We start from the raw sequence: 23,587 nt of genomic DNA, 5'->3' as shown, positions 1-23,587 counted from the left end.
AGTTTACTACATCAAGATAATGAAGACTGTGTTAAGTAACTAAAATAACTTGAAGATATCTTCCTATGAACAAACATCTAACAAATAACAAACATTTGTGCATTGCATGTATGGACATCAAAACACAAAACATTACCGCTCAAGTCATGATTTTTTTCCCTCTCAAGCAGATTGAAAGTAGAAAAAAAATGGATTGCATTAAATATCTATTGTGCTTATGCTAAGTATGTGCATTGATGACCCAGCACACTAATGATAGTTTCATGCTCTTCAGGACACGAGCCTTGAAAGAGCTGGAAAGTCGTCTTGCTGGTCTCCTTCCTGAGCTGCAGCACATACAAGATGCATCTTCATCAGGATCCTGTTATGTGAGTCAGACCAGCGAGGTGAAGGACGTCTGGGAGGAGACGACAAAGGCTGTAACTGAACGGTAAAGACAAGAGGAGCAGTCACAAGCACAATGTATGATTATTATTTAAGCCTCTGTCTGAGTTTTGGTTTGTGTTCGTGTTGTGTCACGGATCACATGCAGGCTGGAGCAGTGTCGTGTCCTGACTGAGCTGCTGAAGAGGTTTCAGAGCGTTCGTGGTGAGCTGACTGGGACACTGCAGAGAGCAGAAAGCACCATCAGTGAACAAGCCTCCTACATGGGGAAAGACAACTTGCAGAGATTCCACACTAAGGTATATCACAAAGGTTAGGCAAGAGTTTGGCAAGTTAAGTATAGAAAACATGCAGTAGACATCAAATCATCCTTTTGTCTCTATTAGAGGGGTCAGGGTCTTTGTGCTGACACCCAAATACAAGTGTGTGTGTGTGTTTGTGTGTGTTTGTGTGTGTATGTGTGTGTATGTATGTGTACACACTTTCTCAGGTTCAGGAAAGAAAAGCAGAGCTGAACAGCCTTGGGGATGGCATAGAGGAGGTCCGCAGTGTCTGCAGGCAGCTTCACTCTCACCTACGCCAGATACCAGAATGCACCATCGTCCCCTTTGAGAGCGAAGCTGATGCTCTGATGGACAGCTGGCTGGACGTGAGTTTAATCACTTTATATATCACGGAAGAAACATTCTGTCAAACCTGTCATTGTAATTCATGTTAAGAGGTTATAATATACGATATTTTCATGCTAATTTCCTTGAGCTTTTCTTGCAGATTATTGTGTTACAAGTGCATTTCTCCACCATTAAACCCACTGTTATTAAAGCAGAATTATTACCCTTTTGTTTTGTGTGTAGATGATCCCATATATTTAAATGTAAATGATAACCTTGCAGATTTCAGAAAGGACAGATTCCCACCTTGAAAACGTGCACCTTGGCCTCACTCTGTGGGATGGAGTCCTCCAGCTGGGAGCAGAGGTGGAGAGCTGGACTGAGAATAAACTAGCAGTGTTTGCTCAGTCTCCTTCCTTTCAGTCAGAGGGTGACATCAAGACACTGCAGGTGAAACTGGGATCACTTTCATCACTCTGTAACATACAGTTTCAGACTTCTCCGGGGTGTTTTATGGGAAGTTAAATGATCTCCAGGTTTCTACAGCTGCTTTGAATAACGATAACCTCCCTCTCACTGTCTCCAGAAAGAGATTGTGGCCCAAGAGAAGAGTGTGGAGCGTTTCCAGCAGAGAGCCACTGAGATTCAGTCCCTGCTTCAAAGCACAGAGCCCCCGCTGGAGCTGCAGGTACAGCATGTAACTTTCAGTTTAGGGCGTGGGTGTTCCAGGCTGAAATAAAGCTGCTAGGATGGGCAGATGATGACGAACTCATTATTTGAATTGATATGATGCTGCCATTACACACTTCACACTGCTGTTTGTGATTAAATCTGTATATATTCTTACGTGTTTGTCAGAGACACACGTACATGGAATCACAGTTTCTTGGTTAATTTTGTTTCATCTAGGTGGCGGAGACCCAGATGAAGAAGAAGATAGAGCAGCTGAAGGAGCTCGGCTCTGAAGCTGAGGATGTTTACAGGCAGATGGTGGCCGCTAAGGGACAAATTACTGCCAGGATGGGCGAGTGCTTCAACTCCCTCCAAAAGATCCAGGACTCCCTCCTCACTCTTGCTGGTTCAGATGTTGCAGCAGTCCTTGCAAAACTTAAAGTAAGTTCTGAGGTGAAGTTATTATAAGTATTTTATGTGTTTTTATAAATATTTGTAATCATAGTTTTGTGTTTAATACATGTCTAAGATGTTTTGTGGATGACATTTGCTTAAAGTACAGATAACACCCCTCCCCCGTCTTATCACTTGGTTCCTCCTGGAACCTTTAAGCTGGTGTTTGGACACCATGGGAATCTTTTTGCCTAAACACCCGGGAGTAGAGAGCTGAGAGACACAACAGCAAAAATAAGTGACTGAACAAATATAAACAAACATTCAATCACTCAGTCTAATTCAGTTATTTGTGGTGTGTGTGCCAGGCCTTCACTCACTGTTTGCTCAGCAAGTACACCTGTGGTGCCATGCGATACAGTTTCCAATAACAAAGAAGATCTTTGCTAAACAGGAAGTGTGGAATTTGACGTCTAAAATTCATCTTCAAACATTAGTGTGGTCTTGTAGTGATGGGGAACAGAGTCGGCCATCTTTGAGTTGTGGTTCCTGTGGATAGAGAACACTTGCTGCTGTTTAGGAAACTCTTTCAGTTTATCAGTTTCTGTGGGGAGAGAATTTCCCATAATGACATCGGCTCACTTTAGACCAGTGGAGTGAACCCGCTGTATCCAACATGAGACAAGTATTTATTTTATTTATTGCCTAGTGCACTTTAACGCCACTGTGTGTAGAATTATAAAATGTGTGACTTTGCTGCCCCCCCAGAGGTGTCACTAAAGACTATCCTAGACACAAATACACATTGGAAACTCAGTCATCTCAGACTGGGGTAAAACAAACAGACTACACCAGTTTTCATCATTGCTTCCTGTTACTTCCTGTTGTTTCCTGTCTTACAAATTCTGCTGAATAATTTGAAAGATGCTATAAAATTCAGCACAAAGTGGCTTTAAAGTCTGGACACTGGTAGCAGAGGGTTTAAAATGCTAAACACTAACAGTAACTTTTTTCCTCTATAGGATCTGTGTCGGCAACTGCAGACCCAGGATGAGCAGGCAGAGAGTTTGCTGGAGGATCTGCGTGTCCTGACCTCCATAACAAGTGCAGATAGCCTAGAGACTCTGTGTGCGGACGGGATTCAGCTGCAAGAGAAAGTGAGAAACGCCCATGACCTCTTCTCTGACGTGGAAGAACAGACTCAGAGGAGTATCCAGGATCTTGACAGGTAAGAGACGACACGCATAGAAGTTTAAATTTTGTTTTTCTATTCAGCTTCTAATGCAATGTGTACACGTTTACACATCTATTTTCTGTCCTCTCAAATATTCGGATTGCATACACACACATTCAACACAACACTTACACATTACCATAAGGGCACAAGAGAGCTGCTCAGCAGGTATTTCTGGTGTTTGTTCAGATGCTTGTGTGTTTAACAGCTGCTTGATCACTTGACTGTGTTCCAGTGGTTGCCATCAGAGGATCTGCATAAAGTAACAAACAACGAGCTGAACCTGAACTGAACATAGAGTAGCTAATGAGTCTGCATCAATCATGTAATCATTTTTCATGTTTGTGATTCGAGTTTTTAACTTCATTTAAACTTCTTTTTTCAATAACCTTTTTATTAATTTCCTTTTTCTCTGTCTCACCTTGGTTTAAAAGATAAGGTTAGCTGTTTGTTTTTGTCATCGTTAACAAATCCCATGAAGAGAAACCCAAGAATGATTTAGTTGCATTTTGCCTGTCAGTGTTTTCTGACTTCACCAGACTGTCTGTTGCACTCAGACCTAAATCTCTCTGTCCTAATTAAAGACATAAAACACAAATATAGACTTGCATTTGCATTTTAAGGTTGAATTTAATTTCCTCAAATAGCTGGACATTATAGTTTTTAGCAAATGTGACTCAAACAGGAGTGAACTGTGCATCTGTCAGAGATTCTCTTCAGCTGCAGGTTACTGCTCTGTTTAGTGAGCTAGTGAGTATTTACAGCAGCAGCACGGTGACTCAAAAAAAACCACAGTGACCATGTTCATTGTAATGAAGGAACATGTCAGCCTGAGCACCAGTGTGGCTCCCTGATGTGTTTTTGTAATGGAGGAAAATGACACAGAGGAATAAGATGTATGAAACTTTGGCTACACAGTCAATACGTGTTAGCTGGATCAATTCATTGACCATAGTCTTGGTCTTTTCACGGGATTTGTGCCTGTGAATATAATTCACACAAACTGAGTACAAAGAGTCTTAGAGATACAGTTCAACTCTGGAGATTAAAAACCGCGGGACAAGTTTAACTTGTTTTCGTAAGTGTGTTGTGTTCTGTGGGAGAATCATTTCCTCACCTTGATGTCACTTTAATCTACAGTGTTTTGAGCTTGACCGTGTCATGCGCATGCCTGCATTCATGCTGCATGTGTGTGTTGTAGGCTGCAGAAGGAGAGCGAGCATTTGGAACAGTGGCTGCAGGCCGCTGAGGTTAAAGCAAGAAAGGGGGAGGATCTTGGTCTCCTGCAAGAGGAAGCACTTAAACAAAGGTAAAACTCCAGGTGAAGGCATGTTATGCCCTGTATACTATTTTTCAAATCTTGTAGAAATTGTACAAATTAAGATTTCATATCCATGGGGCAATATACTTTATACTGTGTGTATTTAAGGTATGACTTTATTTATTAACAACACAAAAATATAAAATAGTTTTAAGTGAGCAAACATTCCATATACAAGTCTGTCTGCACATGAATTGACACGTTGTCTATCTTTTAAGTGGTCGCAGCAGATTTTCTCTCAGAAGATATATCATTAGGATGGTATTCCTGATTGCACCAATAATAATACAGAGGCAGATGTACTGTACAAAGTCGGTGCTAAATCTAATCTGATGTGAACACTTCAGTCAAGAATGAGGGAAAGACATGAACAGCAGATCTACGACTGAATCAAACACACGTGAACAACGTGCAGTTGTTCGGTGATGTTGACTAATGCTGCCTAGATAAAGGAGGTTGTGTAGCCTGTTTTTCTCCAGAGGTGACTTGCTCATGCTGAACTACATGACTGTTACTTGCCACAGACACACACACTAGATAGACACACTGTTTGGAGAGATAATGTCTGGAGAACACACTCACAGTAAGTAGGTAAAGACTTTACTAAAGTGCAACACACACACATGGCAGTAGAGGTACAAGCATGCACTCCAGGTTTTGCTGATGCAGAGACTCCCTTCATCTTTAAATATGTTGTTTCAGTTTGAAACTTTGTTCATTAAATGTCATTTTTTTATTTTTCCTATGGACTTTGAAGGAGCTGCACGTTTGTGACAGATTTTTCCTTTCTATTTATCTGTCACTTCAGCACATCCTTGGTAACCTTGTCCTGACAAAGACAAAGCTTCACTTTTGTCCCCTAATCAACATTTGAAAGTGTGAATAAACTGTAGCTGAACACCAACTCCCTTTTCATTTCTCTTTTTTCTGCAGGGTGAGGACTGAGCTCCTCAGTCAGCTTGTGTCATCTTTACAAAGCAGCAGCCTTCAGCAGTCTGCGCTGGTGGAAGAAAGTAGCAAACTGCTGGAACGATCCCACAACTTCCACACCAACATATTACATGGTGCCCAGGAGAAGCAATGCTCTCTGAGCAGGGACCTGGAGGTGTTTCAGGTTTTATTGAAGTCCACACAATCCTGGGTCGGAGATCTGAGACTACGTGTTGACTCCCCACTTGGTGAAAGACACGGTCTCCAGAGTCCTGTAGAGCAGAGACTTCACCGTGCTCAAGTAAGGAAACTTCACTCGCTCTGACTGAACAGCTCAGTGGGTCTACATACTGCAAATCATATCATGCAACAAATCTGATCATGATTCATTTGATTTAAGACACAACAAAGGTGTTTTCTAAGAGCGTATACTTCTCAACTAAGTTAGTCTGAATTACATCTGGCCCAAGTACCTGTATTTCATATAATTAATATTTTTATTTTGTTTCATATAGTTGTAAAAGGGAGTGTTTACAATAGTGTGTAAACTATTGTAAACATTTGTTCTTACTTCAGTCAAGCCAGTGTGTAGAACTGATGATATGATGACTGAAATTTTCTGTAACATTTATGTTACATGATCTGTGAAAATATATTTCAGGCTGTGGTAAGTGCAACCACAGATGGAGCGGCTCGCCTTGAGGAGCTCAGAGTTACTGGAAATAGTCTGAGCCACAGACTGAGTGATGGAGATGATCTGAAACAGGAAATTCAGGAAACCATTCAGAAAATAGAGGAGCAGTGGAGGGACCTTCAGCAATCAGTTGAGCCTTATCACAGGTGAGTGGCTTTAATCAGTTAGATCATTTTAATCAATAAGAAAAATGCCAGTCCTGGGTTTGGACTTAAATATTTTGTCATTTGTGTCTCCTGGTGCTTTAGGGTTCTGCAGACTGATCCAGAGGTCACCTCCTCCCACCTGTCCAGAAGACAGGAGGTCGGCTACAGGGTGGAAGAGCTGCAGCGCCAAATTGCTCAGCTCCCCACTTTATTCCCCTGGCCTGGCACAGCTGAACGTAGACAAGCCTGCCTTCTAGCCCGTCAACTGTGGGATGAATCTAAATCCCTGCAATTAACTCTTACCAGCCTGACTGAACAGAGGAGGGATCTGGCTGAGCGAACCAGTGACAACATCTGGGCAGATTCCTCCTGGGTTGAGCTGGACACCTACTGCCTATCACTGATGGCAGAGCTGACGGTAAAACTTTACTCTTAGTGTTGAAGTGATGATCGTGGTTTAGCACAGTGATTCCCAACCAGGGGTACCTCAGGGGCTACTCAGGTAAATGTAATAAACAGTTTAATTGAGCTAAAACTTAGCTAAAAGCAATGGACATATACAAAAAAATACAGAAGCTAGACAAAAATTATCGATAAACAATGAATAATCGGCAAAAAAGTCAGGTTAAAGTAACAAATAAATGTTAAAATAACTAGTTCAGTTGTCAGTTCATCAAAAGATAAAGGTAAGTCTAAGAGTAAGTTGAAATGTGTCAGCTAACACAGATAGCTGAATAGCTGAAAGGTCCAACTTCTGCCATTCAAAGGGACAGAAGTAGCACTGCAAACTTGACTAAACCAACCTAAAAACTAACAATTCATCCGTATGAAAAAAGATGTCCATTCTATTTAGCGTTAACATCCACATGTGAGGCATTACAGGTTGGTCAGTGAAGGGATACTTGAGCTCATCTGATGGAGATGCAGTTATTATAATCACAGTAAGTATGTGTTCTTAAATATAAGTCCTCTGACTGTTTGTTTGGTATCACTCAAATGTCTACAGGATGCGTGTTCCCGCCTCGAGGAAGGTGCAAGTAATGAGGAACATTTTGGCCACTTACTGCAGGACTGCCACCATAAATTGACAGCCCTGCAGGAAAGGATGACAGCTTGTCAAGCCCAGAAAGAAAGCTCAGCTGAACTGCTCACTGATGTACCAGCTCTGGAGGTGAGGTCCATTAAGTAAACTGACCTGGTGAATCATGTACAAGCTCTCATTACATTTTTATTTCACATTCCCTCTACATTAAAACCATGAAAAAGACATTTGTATGAAGGGAATGGAGAATTTTCTAATATTTAGCCACCTAGATTGTGTTTCTGTTTACAAGAACAAAGGACATGTTCATGATCCAATCCTTCCACTTTTCAGGCTTTGCTACAAGAAGTAACAGACATGGAAAAAGACACTTTGCAACTTGTAACGCTGAAGGACTCTATCACAGACAGCGCCACGGTCGAGGCCCAAGCCAGCCTCTCCCAGCAAGTCAGCATCCTCCAAAACCACAAGAGGGCACTAGACAGCAGCATCAGAGAAAACCTGGCACTGCGCACAGAAAACAACAACCAGAGAGATCAACAGGTGAAGGAAGAGGTCTCCTGTGTGCAGACAGCTGTGAAAGATCTGGCTGCAAATGTTGGCAATCTGTGCGGGAACCTTGAAGTGCTGCCTGATATCAGCCAGCTCAGACAGGAGTGGTGTGCCATACAGGTAACATTAAAACATCCGAGGTGAATAGGTTCGTGAAGGAATACATGCTGAATGAATACGCCTGTCTGTCCACCCTGTCCAACATGAAATCTTACACAGCTTAGACAGAAGCATTTGTTTCTCTCCCAGGACTTTGATACCAGACTGACAGAGTTGGCGGCAAGAGTTTACAGCCTGCAGAATACTGGAGAGTCCAGCATCACACAAGACGTGCTTCCTGCAGATGTCACTTTGACTGTTGATGGAGTTGCTAAAGATGTTGACAGGTGCTTCACCTCACTCCTTCACTCTTTTTATCATAATTATTTACTCAAGTGGCTGATAGAAAGTAATTTCTAATGTGTGGGTTATGCCAGGAAAAGAAGTTGGGCGGACAGCAATGCTCTATTTGCAACAGAAAGTAAATGGAGTTGATGGGAAATCTGGTTTGACCTTTTGAAAAACACCTTCAGTATCAAAACCACTGCATTGAGATAGAGGCTACCAAAGAACCACAGTTTATTTGTAGATGCACTCTTGCCATATATTACTTTTTTCTAATCTTTTAAATATAGTAAGAACTAATTTCCTGCCTGTTTGTTCCCTCTCTTGTGTCCTAATTCTAGCCTCAGGTCCATTTTCCTACAAAGGAAGCAGGAGTGTGCAGAAAACACAGCTAACAGGGTGAGACAGGTCGTCGGGCGGCTGCAGCAGTGGAGCCAAACAGTACAAGCTGAACCATCATCGCCCAGTCAGGTAACAAACATGTTTCTGTTTCATATAAACCACAATAATGTAGCCTACAGAGTCTGCTTTGTCATTGCCAATTAAATAAATTAAAAACTGAATTGTGGGGGTGTCGTGTGGCGTAGTGGTCTAAGCAGGCGCCCCATGTGTAGAGGCTACAAGTCCTCGCTGCAGTCGGTCCCGCATCGGACGGCCTTTGCTGCATGTCATTCCCCCTCTCTCTGCCTCCCCATTTCCTGTCTCTCTCTACTGTACTGTCAAATAAAGGCATGAAAAAGCCCAAAAAAATATACTAAAAAAAAAAAACTGAATTCTGAACAATAATAACAAAAAAAACCTCTTAAATTAAAGCATGCTGGGCTTCAACTGGCCATTCATGTCTGTGGCTTTGAATTCGCAGAACAAGTTCAAGACAATAAGTAGTTCCCATAAATGCTGGACGTTAAAACATTTAATCCTGTTTGAGCCTGCACTTTGTGTCATTACGAAGACTATTATCTTTAACCGTTTCTGGCTTTGGACAAAAACTTTTTCAACCCAGCAGGAGTTTTAAGTCTCTAAAATGCCATAGTTCCGTCCTTTTATTCTTAAGAACTACTAGACTGAGAATACCCTGTTCTCTGTGTGGTACAAGGTGAACATAATAGATGGTCCTCACAGGGAACATGTGGCTAATCTCAGCAAAGGTTTGCTCTTTGATATTACCAAATTCTCTGTCTGACTATGACACCCTGCCGAACACGCTTTAAGCTTAAATCCAACTGTGCTAGATATAGTTATCAGTTTATGCTTTGTGAGGCCGACCTCGTCTTAGTGATGGTCTTCACCGTATGTGCAGTAAATAAACTGATGCCTGTTGTTTAACATGATAATCATTTACTGGTGGTAAAACCTTAAAATGAACTTCCGCTGCAGCTTGAAAATCTAATCAACTTTATCAACTAGAAAAGATTTGGGGTCCATTGCTGACAAGTTCAAAGCCTGAACGTTTTCTCACCATGCTAGCAGTGTGGCTTTATTAAACTTGATCTCACTTTTGGATGAATTTGCATGATTTTCTATTTCAGTTGTGCCTAAAGGATGAATCCTTCTGACTTTGGAGATCCGCTGACTTTTACTTTATTATCACATTGAGGTTGACATCTGTGGTTTTGAGTGAAATGTCTCAACAACTATTAGATGGATTGCCATGAAATCTGATGCACAAATTCATGTTGCCCACAGGATAAACCATAATAACCTTTCATCTTTTCCAATTCTTTGGTTTATTACTTGCAAAACTAATGACTAATGACTCTTCACTGTTTGAGCGCTTGTTGTTGCGACACCGCAAGGACAGGGCACTTAGTCGTATTCACCTCTGTTGTGTATGTGTCTGTCCTCTGGTAGGCGGCTCTGGATGAAGGTTTGCAGCTTCAACGATCTCTCCGTGGAGTGCTCTCAGAAAAAGATTTTCTTCTAAATACTTTGGGAGCAAAAGTCTCAAAGAAACTGAAGAAAAAAGCTTCATACGCTCTGAATGAAAGCACACTTGCCCTCGAAACCCTTTCTAAATGCCTGGTGAGTTTCTTTTCAGTCGCTGACTCTCACAGCACAAAACAATGATGATGATAATGTTGTTTGTGTGGTTAAAACTTTTTGTCCATTTTCCTTGTTTTCATAGGCAAGTCAAGGTCATAGTGAAGTGGAATTTAACGACAAAGATTTGACATGTGAAACTGTTGAAGAAACTTTTAGAAGTGATGCACCACATTCAGCTTCACCAGAGGAGACAGTGGCCGTGTGTCCTTCAGCGTCTCCTTCCCCTCCTGCAACAGACAAGGAGGAGTCAGAAAGTGATCGGCATGACAGCAAAATCATAACCAAAGGCATAGAAAAGCATCATCTTTCCACTCAGCTCCTCAGGAACACTTTAGGAGCATGTAATGTGGAAGCTGATGCCACAAGAGAGGACGACAAAACATGTATTTCTATGGAACAAGTGTGTGCTGCAGATAGCTTTATGCAAACAGCCAAAAAAGATGCCTTAGTACCAAATCAAGCACCAAGTGCAAAAATCCCAGATGTTTTCAAATCAGAAACCCAACAGGAATCACAACAGGTAACATCTTCTCCACCAAAAAACGATGATATTGTCGACATTCAGGCAGATAGTATTCCTCAAAGCGAAGGGCACAGGACACTTTCTGGAAATAACACCGAGCCTCTAATGTCAAATACAGTGCAAACTCTCGACAAGAGTTTAATAGCTCAGCAAGAGAACTCTGCACCATTGCAGGAAGACACAACCTCAGTCCTGGACTCAAAACTATCAGCTATAGGCACAGACAACACCAAAAACATCAGTTCACCACATTTTATGACATCCCTGGAAACAAACCCTCACGACTTTCCACTTTCTAACACTGAAAATGTGTCAGAGACATTTAAGGCAATTACTGATGCTCAAGAACAAGAGAAACCCTGCGAGGACGTCAGTGTGACCCCAAAGAAAGCATTAACAGTCGTGCTGGACATGCAGGAAAATGAAAACGTTGGAGCCACCAGGGCAGATGTACCTGCATATTCAGATGGAGCAGAGTTAGAGCTGTGTGATGCAAAATTCACAGAGGCTGCAAACACAGGATTCCCTGAGAAGAAACCTGGACTGCAAACAACATTAATCAGTCCAGAATCAGACAAAACTGACTTGAAAAGCCTTCATTTAGCATCACAATCAAAGACTTTAAAACCAGTTACTGATGCTCAAGAAACAGGAAATACTGTGAGGATATCAATGCGAGCCCAAAGAAAGTGTTTACAATAGTGTTGGACATGGAGTTTCCTCTGTACCAGCCACAGGACATGCAGCAAAGGGGAAATGTTGGAGCCAGCAGACCAGATCCCTGTGGCACAAAGATCACTGAATTTTCAAGGACAGGACTCCCTGAGAAAAAATCAGAATCGTTTTCAACATTAATCCGTCCTAAAGCAGAAGAAACAGACTTGAAAGGCCATAGTTTTAAATCAAATGTGTCTCAAGTGGCAGACTCACTGTCAGAAAAGCCCTCAGCGTCAAAGATGGTGCAATCTGCAAGTGCCAAATTATCATGCAAAGAAAAGTCAGAAAGCCATGAATTAATGCACAATGATGTGTTGAATTCCTCCAAATCATGTTGCGCTGTTGCTGAGTGTCAGCTCACTGGCGCTCATGCAGCAGACACAACATTTCCCAATGTCAAACAAGGGGAGGTGACAGGTTCCTGTCACACTGAGAAGCAAACAATGAGCTCAGTCTTATGCGCTGTGGAAAGTTCAGCGCAAACTGGAGGTGCCATAACTACAACTCACATACCTGCCGGTGACAATAAACAGGTAATGGTTGCTGACGCTGCAGAGAGCACAGGTACGGGATATGCAGAGACGGCAGAAGCAGAAAACACAGAAGAAGCAAGTGACCCTGAAGGCCCTGAGTCCGTACGTTCGGATGCGCCAGAAAGACAAGAAAACACTTCGCTGCGAAAAGGAGAAAGTGAATCAAAGTTACCTGCAGCGCTGGAGGACAAAGAGGTGACACAGGGACAGGTGGGTTTCATTTTTTCAAATATTACTCAGTGCATTTTCTACTCTCCTTCTTCTCAGATTCTTCATGTAATGTCTTTTAATGTAATATGTTTAATGTAACATGTCATCCTAACCTGAAAATTTACTTCATTTTCAATTTAACAATCTCCATCTTTAACAAACTTTATGGATTATTTGGATAAAATCTCCATGTGTATTTTTTTCAGTGTTTCCGCCTTTATTAAACAGTACATCATAGACAGCTACAGGAAACAGGGAGGCAGAGGGTTGAAGGTTGAAGGTTGAAATATCTTTATTATCCCCGAGGGCCAAATTGTTGTGCAGCCAGCAGTAGCCAAACAGACCACAAACAAACAGCAGCACTCGACCCCAGGGGGTTGACAAAGGGCTAAAAAACATCAGATAGGGAATGTTGAGATTACATGATCAACATCTTAGACCTCAACAAGCCACAAGTACAAATGAATACAACCATCGGCTGCTTTTCCAGCTTTTAAAATCATTAGAGAAACATAATCTCACAAATTTAATTAAGCTCTGCAAATTTATCACAGTTTTCACTTGTTAGAGAAATTTGAACAGTGTGAAAAAGTTTTTCATCCCTACAGGCAGAAGTCCCAGATGTCCCAGACAGAATCACAGCTGTCTTAAATTTCACACGTCAAACAGAGTCTTTTTTGACATTTACAAACGATTACCCTTTCCCTATCTGACCTTCATGTTAGTGTGTGTGTGTGTGTGTGTGTGTGTGTGTGTGTGTGTTCAGTGAAACTTAGGTATTTCTGACATTTTGCAATTGTAATTTTATCCTGAATTGTGCCCTACATTTACCTGAATCTTACGTGCTCTCAGTCATTTATTACTCTCACCATTTGGCATTTAAATGTCATAATTTTGCCAAAGTGCAGTCATACAGTTTTTGGCAATTATATTTTTTCAAACATTGGTCATCCAGTGGAAAGATATTTATTTTATCTCTTGACTAATGAATGAAATCCATGTCACATATTGCCTTGTGTCTAGCACAGAAGAAATCATTAACTGCCCATCACAAAAAAAACGATGCAATACCCTATGCCACAATACAATTGTGTGAAGCTGTGAAAACAACCATACTCCGATGTGATCTGACAGGAAATCTGTTAAAAATCTTCTTTTTAAAAAAAAAAAAAAAAAGAAAAACATATGGAAAACACTTGTTAATTCAGACAGGATCCCCCACCAGATTTTTATGTTTTTTCCTGGCACCTGTTGCGTGCGTATTCTCAGCCTGAAGCAGCTCCCAAGACAGATTGCAAATTAAGTATGAAAGGAAAAATAAAGATGCTGAGGCAGAAATATGTGTGCACAGCAGTCAACACTGACAGAAAGTACCCATATTCTCTGCCAGGGGAAAAATACAGCATGAGAACCATTACTACTTTACCATTGCTAATACTTGCCTCCTGCAAATATGGCAACTGCTGATATCTGCAGAGACAATGCAGCACCGCGCCGTCACTCCGACCCTCCAAAGTTTCGAGATTTGTTTTGATAGTACAAGCCACACTGCTCAAAAACATTTTTGGTGTTTGAGGAATTTCTCAAACTAAGACAACCTTTCATTATTGTGAGTAATAACAGCACGTCTTCTCTCTTTTCTCTATAAAGTGACTGTCCTAAGATCTTCTGCCAAATACCAGAAGATTTGTATTTAAGAAACAGTCAATTGTCTTTCTGACACTAATTTGACTCTGTTTGTTAAAGGATGCTGCACTGAGGAAGGCAGCAGGTTGTGTTTATAAGAGACAGTTGGTTGTTTGATAAAGCTGCTTGGTCTGAGTGATCATGATTAAGGAGACTCTTCCAGTCAGAGAGCGTAGACGTCCACCAATATATTGAAATTGAACCATATATAGACATATTAAAGTATGCACTCACATAGTGTTCAGAAGGAAAAGAGTAGGACACTTTTACTTCAAAACACTGGTAAGGAATGCTAATTTCAGGCTGTAGATGAAAGTACACTCAGCTCCCAGAAAGAAATGAGTTTTGCCTTTATCAGCTGCCACTTGAAGCTTTTGCATTGGTCCTCTGCACCTAAATGTTTAAGTCAAATTTGACTCAAACAGTATAAAATATTCTGTGTCGTACTGTTTGTTCCTACAGTAAATCAGCGGTAACTCCTCTTCTCGTTCCAACTACACGCTGCGACAACACACGTCTTGGTCATGCCCAACATATTGTAAAAGGCACCTCCCCTGTTTGTAATCAAGTAACCAAGCAGATCATGTCATGTTTTGGTGTGTTCCCTGTCTAACCATGTTATAACACATCAGTTATTTCTGTGAAGAAGTATGGGAGGAAGCACTTTGGAGATGAATAGATGGAGTCCTCCCTCAGGGCAGGCTGCTCCCTACACAGGCGCATTCTTGTGTTAACTGTACTGACTCGCCGGGCCACTGTCAACACAGTAATATTTACCACTGTAGAGCAGGGAAAGAACTGGAAGCCCTGTTATTATCTGTGCACAAACACAGGGAAGAAGGAGGCTAAAAGGTGACACCACCCCTTGTCTTCTGTGTATGCAGCGTCAGATGCAAGAAGACATGGAGCCTGAGAGGACGACGCCGGGTTTGTCAGCTGATTGGGGTGCCGGAGAGACGACAGGTGGATCAACAGCGTCCTGCAAACACAGATCCACCATGCTGGATATCTTGTCTGAGATACAGAGCTTGGCGGAAAGAAGTAACATAATAAATGTGAGTATCAACTGGATTTAATTAAAAAAAACTTACTGGACCTCTTTCAGAGTTAGATCTACTCTAGGCTATATTGCAAAGCATTTTCTATGAGTTAATATATAACTATAACACACATACATATATATATATATATATATATATAAACTGATTTGTAAAAGTGAATTTTAGAGTGTGTGTGTTTACTAAAGGTTAAAGGGTAAATTCTGATTAGCAGAATTGCAGTGTTATTTATTCACTGTTTGTGGATGTTTTAAGCATTTTAGTGATATAATTCAAAGTATGAATGCACAGCTCCGTTTGTCCAAAAGGGCAAGAAGCCAATCATAAATGCATGGAACAGTGAAAAGATGGGCGAAGCAGTCTTATGATTAATGTGTATTGTGTATTCCCATGATGCTGTCGGCAGGAAGGGCCACAGGAAGGGAGATGCAATGATTTCCTGCTGGGTCGTTAGTGGGTATAATTACTCACAGTATACAGTTTGTGACTGGCGCTGTCATAGTTTGAATGCTTTTTGATACCAAGTGTGATTTTGTTTAATTAGCAAAAAAAAGAAATTCACTATCCTCCACAAAAAAACATTTCCACTAATTCAGGTAACAATTACAACAACAAAGTTTCCCCACACAACATAACTGGATGGACAAATTAGCATGGTATACATAATTATACATCATTTAAAGAGGCAGGGTTGTCTGTTTTCTGCCTTTTTGTTTGTTTTTGTTTGTTTTTTTGTGGCCGGTTTCCCCCCAGTTTTTGGGTATTATTGTCATTATTATCACCAGTGGAGGTTCAGGTCTATAGGGTGCTAAAGCAAACAGTGTTTCCCACCAATTATGTTTTGTTTGTTGTTATTATGTTGTAGAGGACACCACACATTGATTTAAATTGGTATCTGAAGTCCTCTCCTGGTGAACCAGAGATTCGCCTGATGCGAACAGTCCAGCAGGTTCTGGCATGTCGATATCAACCAGCACAACTCGATGTGGCTGCTATGGCCAAACAGCTGGAGGAAGCAGAGGTATGTGCACCAACTTCTGTATCACAACAGTTTCATTTTGATTCAATATCAAATAAAATTGTGTAATCTGCTCTAAAGCCAGTAACTGTTTTCTGCAGCAATACAGGTGCTGTGTGCAGGAGCGAGTAGCTACTATGAAAAGCATAGTGCTGCCAGGGAATGTGACCCAATCGCCTTGAAAAGAGCTGAAGGACAATGGAGTGCAGCACTGCTGGATGCCTCTGCCACAGTGCAGGTGAAAGCAGCACAGCTGGACCAGGTCAGACGCTATCACCAACAGATGAAGATGACCAGAGTTTTTCTGGAGGTTTTAGCTGCTGAGAAGGAAAAAATGAGCCTGTGAGTAATCTTTTGATCTGAAATTAAGCTTTTGTTGTAATTAACGTCATTATTTCTTGATAGTGTTTGTTTGTGTGCTTTGATGTATGGTACACTGATGTTTTCCTGGCATGATTTTTGTCAGAAACGCTTTGGAAGTAGTGCTGTTCAAGCTGACAAACTCCACGCCCTGCTGCAAACCATGGAACAGAAGAAAAGCATCATGGAGGAGCTGCTCCACCTAAGTGGCCAGTTATCAGTCCACTTGAGTGACGCAGAAAGTTCGGGTGCTCTTCTTGCCCAGCTTGGAGACGTCCAAGAGGAATGGAGGCTTTTGGAAGGAGGTATCAAGAGAGCTCTACAACACGCCACAAACTCCAACGCTCAATCCTCTCTTCTTATAAAAGAGGCCCATCAGCTTAAAGTCAAGGTCGAAGCTCTTCAGAAATCCAACTTTCAAAGCAACGACAGCAAAAGTGCTTTAGAATTTGTTTGTCTGACCACAGACCTAAAACTGTACAACCAGCTTTATCTACACTTACAATCCCAGTCAGATGCTCTCGTCCATTTCTCTCTGGGTCAGAAGGAGAAGGATGAGATCCAGTGTAATCTTCAGGATTTGGGATCATTGCTTAATGACGCCAAGAGAAAGCTCGATACTTCCACGTATAGCTGTGGAGGCATTTCCTCAACTAAGATCAACAAACAATTACAAGACCTGATCATGTGGGCCAAGCAGGCAGAAAACCACATCTCCATTGGGAAAAAGTTAGCTCTTTTCCCAGAGGAGGCTCGTATTCAGATTGTTGACATGAAGAAATTTCAGACTGATATTTTTTCCCAACGGTCCAAGATGCAAGCACAAGTTGAGGAGATGAAAGATGTAGCCTTTGACATGGGAAAGGAGGAAAGCAACGAAGTATTGAAGACAGTAGAGGACCTCTATGAAGCCATTGTTGACAGCTTGGATCATGTTCTTGTTACCTTGAAGAAACACCTACACGAGCGGGAGAAACTCTTGTCCCAGCTTGCTAGCGTGGATGCCTGGCTAGCAGCAACACATGCTACAAGAGACCCCTGTGCCCATGTTGAAAATGTGTCCAAAGCTGACATCCAAGAGCTGGAGAGCAAGCTGGAGAGTCACAAATTAGCCACTGTGGAAATACAGAGCCAACTAAATCTGGTGGAGGCGATGGCTGAAAGTTGGAAGGACATGGCGGTAGGGTTGAGTCCAGGAGAGAGCCGCTACCTTGTCAACAGACTGTCAGGCCTCTGGACAGAATTGGATGGACTGCTGGCTCATGAGAAAGCAACCAGCTGGGAACTACAGGAGCTGATTCATGAGCGAACATCTTCAGATGAGGAGTTATCAACCATCCAGGCTAGCTTAAAGCAAATTTCCGCTGATTTGGATAAGCAAAAATTCCCTCTAACACAGGAAACCCTTTCAACAGTTGTACATTTGAAGCACATGCTAATGGAGAATCAGTGTCAAGTACAAGAGCTTCAGCACTGCCATGAGGCCAAGCGTAGCACCCTGCTGTACACCATTGGAGAACTGCAAGACAGGTGCAAAGCTCTCAGTCTTAATGCTTTTGAGCAAGACAAATATCTGCACCTGAGGAGACAAATGGAGGAATCTAGGGACATTGCCAAAGAGCAAATCCAGCGTGCCAAAGACAAAACAATCAGTGTCGGTGAGAGATTCAGACTGTGCCAAACACTCCTGGTTGAACTTCCTTTAGTGAAGACACAGTGTCAAGAAGCAGGGGATCAGCTGGAGGCCATAGCTCAGGAGCTGTACCCATCTGAGCTGAATTCAGAGAGGGAGAGGATTCACTGCACTGTGGAAACTTTGGTCTCCTGGGAGCACTCTGTCACAGATGATATCAAATACCTAGAGGCCAAGCTTCTGTTGGGTTTGCGCTTTTCCTCTGAACTTCCTGCCTTAATTGAGCTTTTCCAAAATACAAGAGTGGAGCTGGAGGGAGCCAGGCCAGTCGATCCAGAGGAGAAAGCAATTGACAGTGCACTACGAAGATACTGGGTCCTTTGGAGGAATATGGAGTCTGGGATGAGGGTTTTAGAAGTTCTGGGACGGAAGGAAAAAATTAACCTGAAGAACTTCAAGGAGCTATACTCTCTCAGGGATGTGGCCATGCAAGAATGTCATTTACGAATGGTAAGATTAAATATTCTGTTAATCCATCCTACTTTTGAGTTTCTCTAAATTTGCAATTCATTCTTTTGTTTGTTGCTTCTCTAAACTCTCCTACTATTTATTCAACAGGAGAGTTTATCTCAGGCTCGAGAATCCTTGAAGGATTACCAATGGGCCGCTCAAGGAGCAATAGCCTTTCTTCATAATGCTGAAGCCACCTTTTTGTCAGCTCCCGGAGGGTTTTTGGACTGCACCGAGGAACAGAGACAGAGCCGGCAGGCTTTAGAAGCTCTAGAAGACGGATTTCAGGCTCATATCTGCCACCTTGTGGAACTGGTCCCCCAGCAACCCTGCCTCTCCTGCCCCAAGGCCGAGCAGCTCCACCTCGGTATTCTCACCCAGTTGTTGGTAGGAAGAGCTGTACTGGAGGCCCAGGCCCAGCTCAGGCTGGAGTCCTTGCAGAGGTACCAGGCTGTTTGAAATTACTCAAACAATTCAACATACTTTTTTGTCTTTTCATCATGTGGTTATTTCTCTGCTTTTCTTCTTTTTCTTCATAATTCAAAAAAGTAAAATCACCTAAAAGACAAATTTCTTATAGTTGTGCAGCAAGACAACAAAGTCACAGGAGCTGTCATGAAGACGTACGGCATCGTCTTTCTAGGTCTGAAGCTGGACTTTCAGAATGCGCTGCGGCACAAATCATGTCATACGACAAATGTGTTGCCCAACAAAAGAGAGCAACGGTAAGTTCGGTGCAGAGCTAATTCACTGTTGTGTTTCAAACACTGGATCTACTTTTTGACGCTGAACAATTCGCCACTTGTACGCGTGTTACAGGAATTCATCTGACCTGTTTACATGCAATTTAAATCTTAAACTTTCACCTCCACATGAAGCTACTGATGGAGGATCTCCGCAACCTTGCTGGGAAGATAGAAGAACTGAGGGCTGGATGTCCGATGCAGGGCTGCGGAGTTGGTAAAGACGGTGAGCTGGCTGCCCTCTGGCGCCGTTGGGTATCGTTACGACGTGGCGTTGGCGTTCTGATGGCACACGCAGAACAGAGACAAGAGGAATGGAAGGACATCACTACAAGTGTGAGTTCACCAACCACAAATCCTTCTATGCATCTAAACCTGACCTAATGTGAACGTCCAGCTACACATATAAATGATTGAAAATTGGGTTATTGGATTATAACATACACGACATAAAGAACAGATACAGATCATATACAGATAATATTAAAGATTCAGTTCTATTCCTTTTAGATTGAGCAGTGTTGCAGTTTTTTGGCCAGTCTTCAGGCAGAGGTGCCTGACTCCTCCACTGTGAGCTTCACTCAAGAGAAACCCCTGGAGCTTCTTGCCCAGGCTGAGATGCACCAGGCCGGCCTGGAGCAGGAGCAGCAGGCCTTGGCCTCCCTGGAGCATCGACTGGAGCATGCCCTGAGCTTGTCCAGTTCACAGGATCCCATGAGTCCCGGACCTGTTGGCAGAACACTGGTGAAGATCCAGGAGAATGTCAGGAGGTGGGATTTGTTTTATATACAGTTATGGAAAGTGATTACTCGTATATATCAGAGATGCTGAAAAGATACTGTTCCCCACAGCCTAAAAGAGAGAAACCTGCTGGTTGTAGCTGCAGCCCAGGCAGAGGAGAAAGAGAGACAGCAAGTCCAAGCGGAGATAGGAGAGGTGGCGAAACACATGCTCGCCATTCTCTCCACGCTGGAAGCTTGTTCGAACGCAAGCAAACGACAGGTCAGACTCATTTATCATTTATGCGTCACAAACTTGGAAACTAGAATTTGAGCTTTTATAGGAAAGCAGATGAAGTGACATTTTGGAAAGCAAAAGAAAATGTGACTCGAAACACTGAAGTGTGTTTCAATGTGCATTACTTTGGTTTTTCATCAATGATGCAATGGTGAAGTTTCTCGGCCCTCTTTTTATCACTTTTAGCTACAGACCACATGGATCTTCTGCAATTAGATTATAGACTGTTAGAGGTCTTTTCAACTGGTCATTGGTCTAAACTGTCTTTATCTGTGACAAGCCAGCAGTCCGGTCTATGGCCCACTGCCATTTCCTTCAAGGATAGATCATATTGAACTCATGAGGGGCTGCTGCGTTCTTACCATTTACCTTTTCTCTTGCATTTCCACACTGACAGGAGCTCAGAGAGGATCTGTCCTCTCAGAGGTCCAAGCTAAAGTCCATCATGCATGGTGTAGAGAGCCGGTATGAAGAGATTCCTGATGATATCAGCAAACGGTTACAAAAAGTTCAACTGTCCCTACAGAGAGCAGAGGAGAAGGTAACAGCACTGAAATCATCCTCAGTGACATCAGTTATGTCCGAACCAAAACCCGCTCATTTTTTGTGACTGTGTGCGATTGTGTGTTTTACAGCTCATGGAGGGGAGTAGCCCGGGTCGCCAGCTGGCTGGTCGAATGGTGGAGCTTTGTTCTGGCCTCGAGAAAGTGAAAGCGTCACTGGAGCAGAAAAGTCCAACAGTCAACAACGCTCAAAATATGCTCAAGGTGTGTACAGTAATATATGCTGTTAATAGAGTTAAAGGTTGAGTGATTATTAGTCACATTATTCGTATGATATTTTTTATAATGATATATAATAATGTAACTTTTTACATCACGTCATCTCAAACACTGACATACTGTACATCCTGTATTCTCCAGCATGTTTGGGATGAGCTGGATGCGTGGCACAGCCGCTTGATGATCCTGGAGAGCGAGGTGCACGATCTTGCGGAGGAGCAGCCGGACCAAGCTCACCTGCTCATGGACCAACTCACACAACCACTGCAGCTCCATCAAAACGTGTCGCAGATGGCCGAACATCGCACTGCCTTCCTCAGCAAGGTCAGACGGACTATGTTGTGCAATATTTATACTGTGTTGTACTTAACTGTGAATGCATGAAAAAGCAGTGATGTGAACAGAAACCACGGTTTAACATAGTTGAAAATGAAACCACATAGATAGATAGATACTAAATTTATCCCCTGGGGGAAATTCATGTGTCCATTAGCTCATTGTTGATAATAATAATAATAATAACAGTTAATAATTAATAAACAATAATATTTAATTGAGTCCACTTCCTGTGGCTGAATTGTTATGATGGCAGTGGGAACAACAGAAAATATAAAAATCTGTTCAGTAAAAATACCATTCTGCTTTCGTCAGATCCCAGTCTGTCTTCAGGAGTTACAAGACATTTTGTACAGCGCCACCTGCTGGATGGAGGAGGCCCAGACATGGCTCAACGCTCCTTGCTCATTCACAACAGCCAGAAGCCTCCAGAATCATGCAAGCTCTCTGCAGGTCAGTGACACCAAGTAAACCTCACCTGTGATGGGACCTGTGAAATCCCATATCACATCCTCTTATGTGGGATGTATGTTTTGTTTCCTGTATATTCTCATATATTTGATGTATATGTTTTTATTCATTTATTTATTTGTAGTTTGGTTGCATTCGGAAATAATCTGTTTTCTATATTAGAATTTAGCCTGTTACATTTTCACATATCTTTCACAGTTCTTCCATTATTGTGGCATAATTAATAAGCATTTTGCGCACTCTGCTTACATGCTGTATTTATTATTTATTTATACATCCATTGATTAATTGTTTCCATGAAAGTCTTTAATGCCCACATGACAGTATGGTACTTCTTTATTGTGTCTTGTCACTATTTCCTACTACACCTGCCAGGCCTTATTTGTCACTTTAATAGACATGATTATATAATTAATATCAACATTAATGATATAATTCATTTTAAATCCTGAACTACTACAGCTGGTCCTGGACGACTCAGAGAGGATTAGGGACACCTTGCAGGGCTTCAGGCCGGTGCTGGCTGAGATCTCTGCTGTGTGTGACATCAACACGCAGGAGAAGCAGCTGGACCAGAATGACCAACAAGTCCACAAAATGCAACGCAACCTCCTGGAGCCACTGGAGCAACTCCTGCAGGCTGCCGTGGTGAGAAGTTCAAACTGAGGATGTAAACAAATTTATTGTAGACTTACAGGTTTTTAGTGACCCCAAATGGCAGTGGGAGGAAACTACGGGAATGTTTTTTTTTTTTTTTTTTATTTGGTTCCTCCCACTTCCTTTGTGCAAAGAAGATTTAACTCTCACACCTGATTCCCATTCGGACAGATTGGCTGAATCTGTGGAATCCTGGTCACAAATTAACTGATAAACAGACATATACTGTACATCTACAGACAGCAGGAAGAGAGAGGAAACAATGGCAGATATATGATGCGCAGCCAGCCAACAGAAATGGGCACTTAAGCAGCATATGAAACACAATTACAAGTCAGATCTCTTGAAAAAGTTGTTGCCATTCTTCTTTCCAGGTGGTGGATGTGATGGAAGCTGAGCTTAAGACTATGGAGAAGAATGTTCCCAAGATCAGAACCATTTTATCCTCCATGGACGACTCCAACATAACTCTAACGGAGCATCTTCAAAACCGACAGGTGAAGTTACGCAATTATGATTTCTATTCATCCATTTCATGCATTTCATACAGAGAGAGCATGCAAACAGTTGTGCAGTATAATTGTAAAAATATTCAACACTTAAGATTAAGAGCTAAGGAATGCAAGGATTTATTAAAGTTCAATACTAATATTATTTCTTTGTTGTGACTGCTTTATGAACAAAACATACAATTTTCTTCCTTAAACATCACACTTCTTTCTCTACATTTGCTAAAATGTCCAAATGACAATTTCATAAAATGAAATGGAAACATTACAACTGAAAATAAAGTATGTAACTGTTTTCAATTCCAGCTACACAGTTAATTTGCTGCAGAAGGAAACAAAATTCCTATGAGAAAACAAAGACGCACCCTTTCTTTTATCATGTGTTTAGGAGAAAACAAAGCTGTACACATAATAAAGT

The 23,587-nt window shown here is 41.9% G+C and overlaps 1 protein-coding gene across 1 annotated transcript in view; it reads left to right on the top strand.

The window, feature by feature from the left end:
• Positions 1–23,587, top strand: part of LOC130160764 (nesprin-2-like) — an 82,531-nt gene that overhangs the window by 18,063 nt on the left and 40,881 nt on the right. Inside the window, exons 32-62 of the mRNA XM_056363465.1 lie at positions 275–430; positions 533–683; positions 875–1,033; positions 1,278–1,445; positions 1,582–1,683; positions 1,905–2,108; positions 3,083–3,288; positions 4,496–4,603; positions 5,549–5,846; positions 6,207–6,385; positions 6,488–6,803; positions 7,761–8,099; positions 8,229–8,365; positions 8,705–8,834; positions 10,215–10,230; positions 11,566–12,389; positions 14,960–15,130; positions 15,999–16,216; positions 16,338–16,413; positions 16,618–18,654; positions 18,763–19,097; positions 19,235–19,379; positions 19,533–19,733; positions 19,908–20,167; positions 20,249–20,399; positions 20,812–20,955; positions 21,050–21,181; positions 21,338–21,520; positions 21,848–21,985; positions 22,466–22,651; positions 23,035–23,157. Of these exons, the coding sequence (XP_056219440.1) occupies positions 275–430; positions 533–683; positions 875–1,033; positions 1,278–1,445; positions 1,582–1,683; positions 1,905–2,108; positions 3,083–3,288; positions 4,496–4,603; positions 5,549–5,846; positions 6,207–6,385; positions 6,488–6,803; positions 7,761–8,099; positions 8,229–8,365; positions 8,705–8,834; positions 10,215–10,230; positions 11,566–12,389; positions 14,960–15,130; positions 15,999–16,216; positions 16,338–16,413; positions 16,618–18,654; positions 18,763–19,097; positions 19,235–19,379; positions 19,533–19,733; positions 19,908–20,167; positions 20,249–20,399; positions 20,812–20,955; positions 21,050–21,181; positions 21,338–21,520; positions 21,848–21,985; positions 22,466–22,651; positions 23,035–23,157 (7,993 nt within the window). The remainder of the gene's footprint in view (positions 1–274; positions 431–532; positions 684–874; positions 1,034–1,277; positions 1,446–1,581; positions 1,684–1,904; positions 2,109–3,082; positions 3,289–4,495; positions 4,604–5,548; positions 5,847–6,206; positions 6,386–6,487; positions 6,804–7,760; positions 8,100–8,228; positions 8,366–8,704; positions 8,835–10,214; positions 10,231–11,565; positions 12,390–14,959; positions 15,131–15,998; positions 16,217–16,337; positions 16,414–16,617; positions 18,655–18,762; positions 19,098–19,234; positions 19,380–19,532; positions 19,734–19,907; positions 20,168–20,248; positions 20,400–20,811; positions 20,956–21,049; positions 21,182–21,337; positions 21,521–21,847; positions 21,986–22,465; positions 22,652–23,034; positions 23,158–23,587) is intronic.

This window comes from Seriola aureovittata, chromosome 19 (genome assembly GCF_021018895.1).
Source record: "Seriola aureovittata isolate HTS-2021-v1 ecotype China chromosome 19, ASM2101889v1, whole genome shotgun sequence".
NCBI classification, from domain to species: Eukaryota; Metazoa; Chordata; class Actinopteri; order Carangiformes; family Carangidae; genus Seriola; species Seriola aureovittata.
This window is presented reverse-complemented; position numbering and strand designations above follow the sequence as displayed.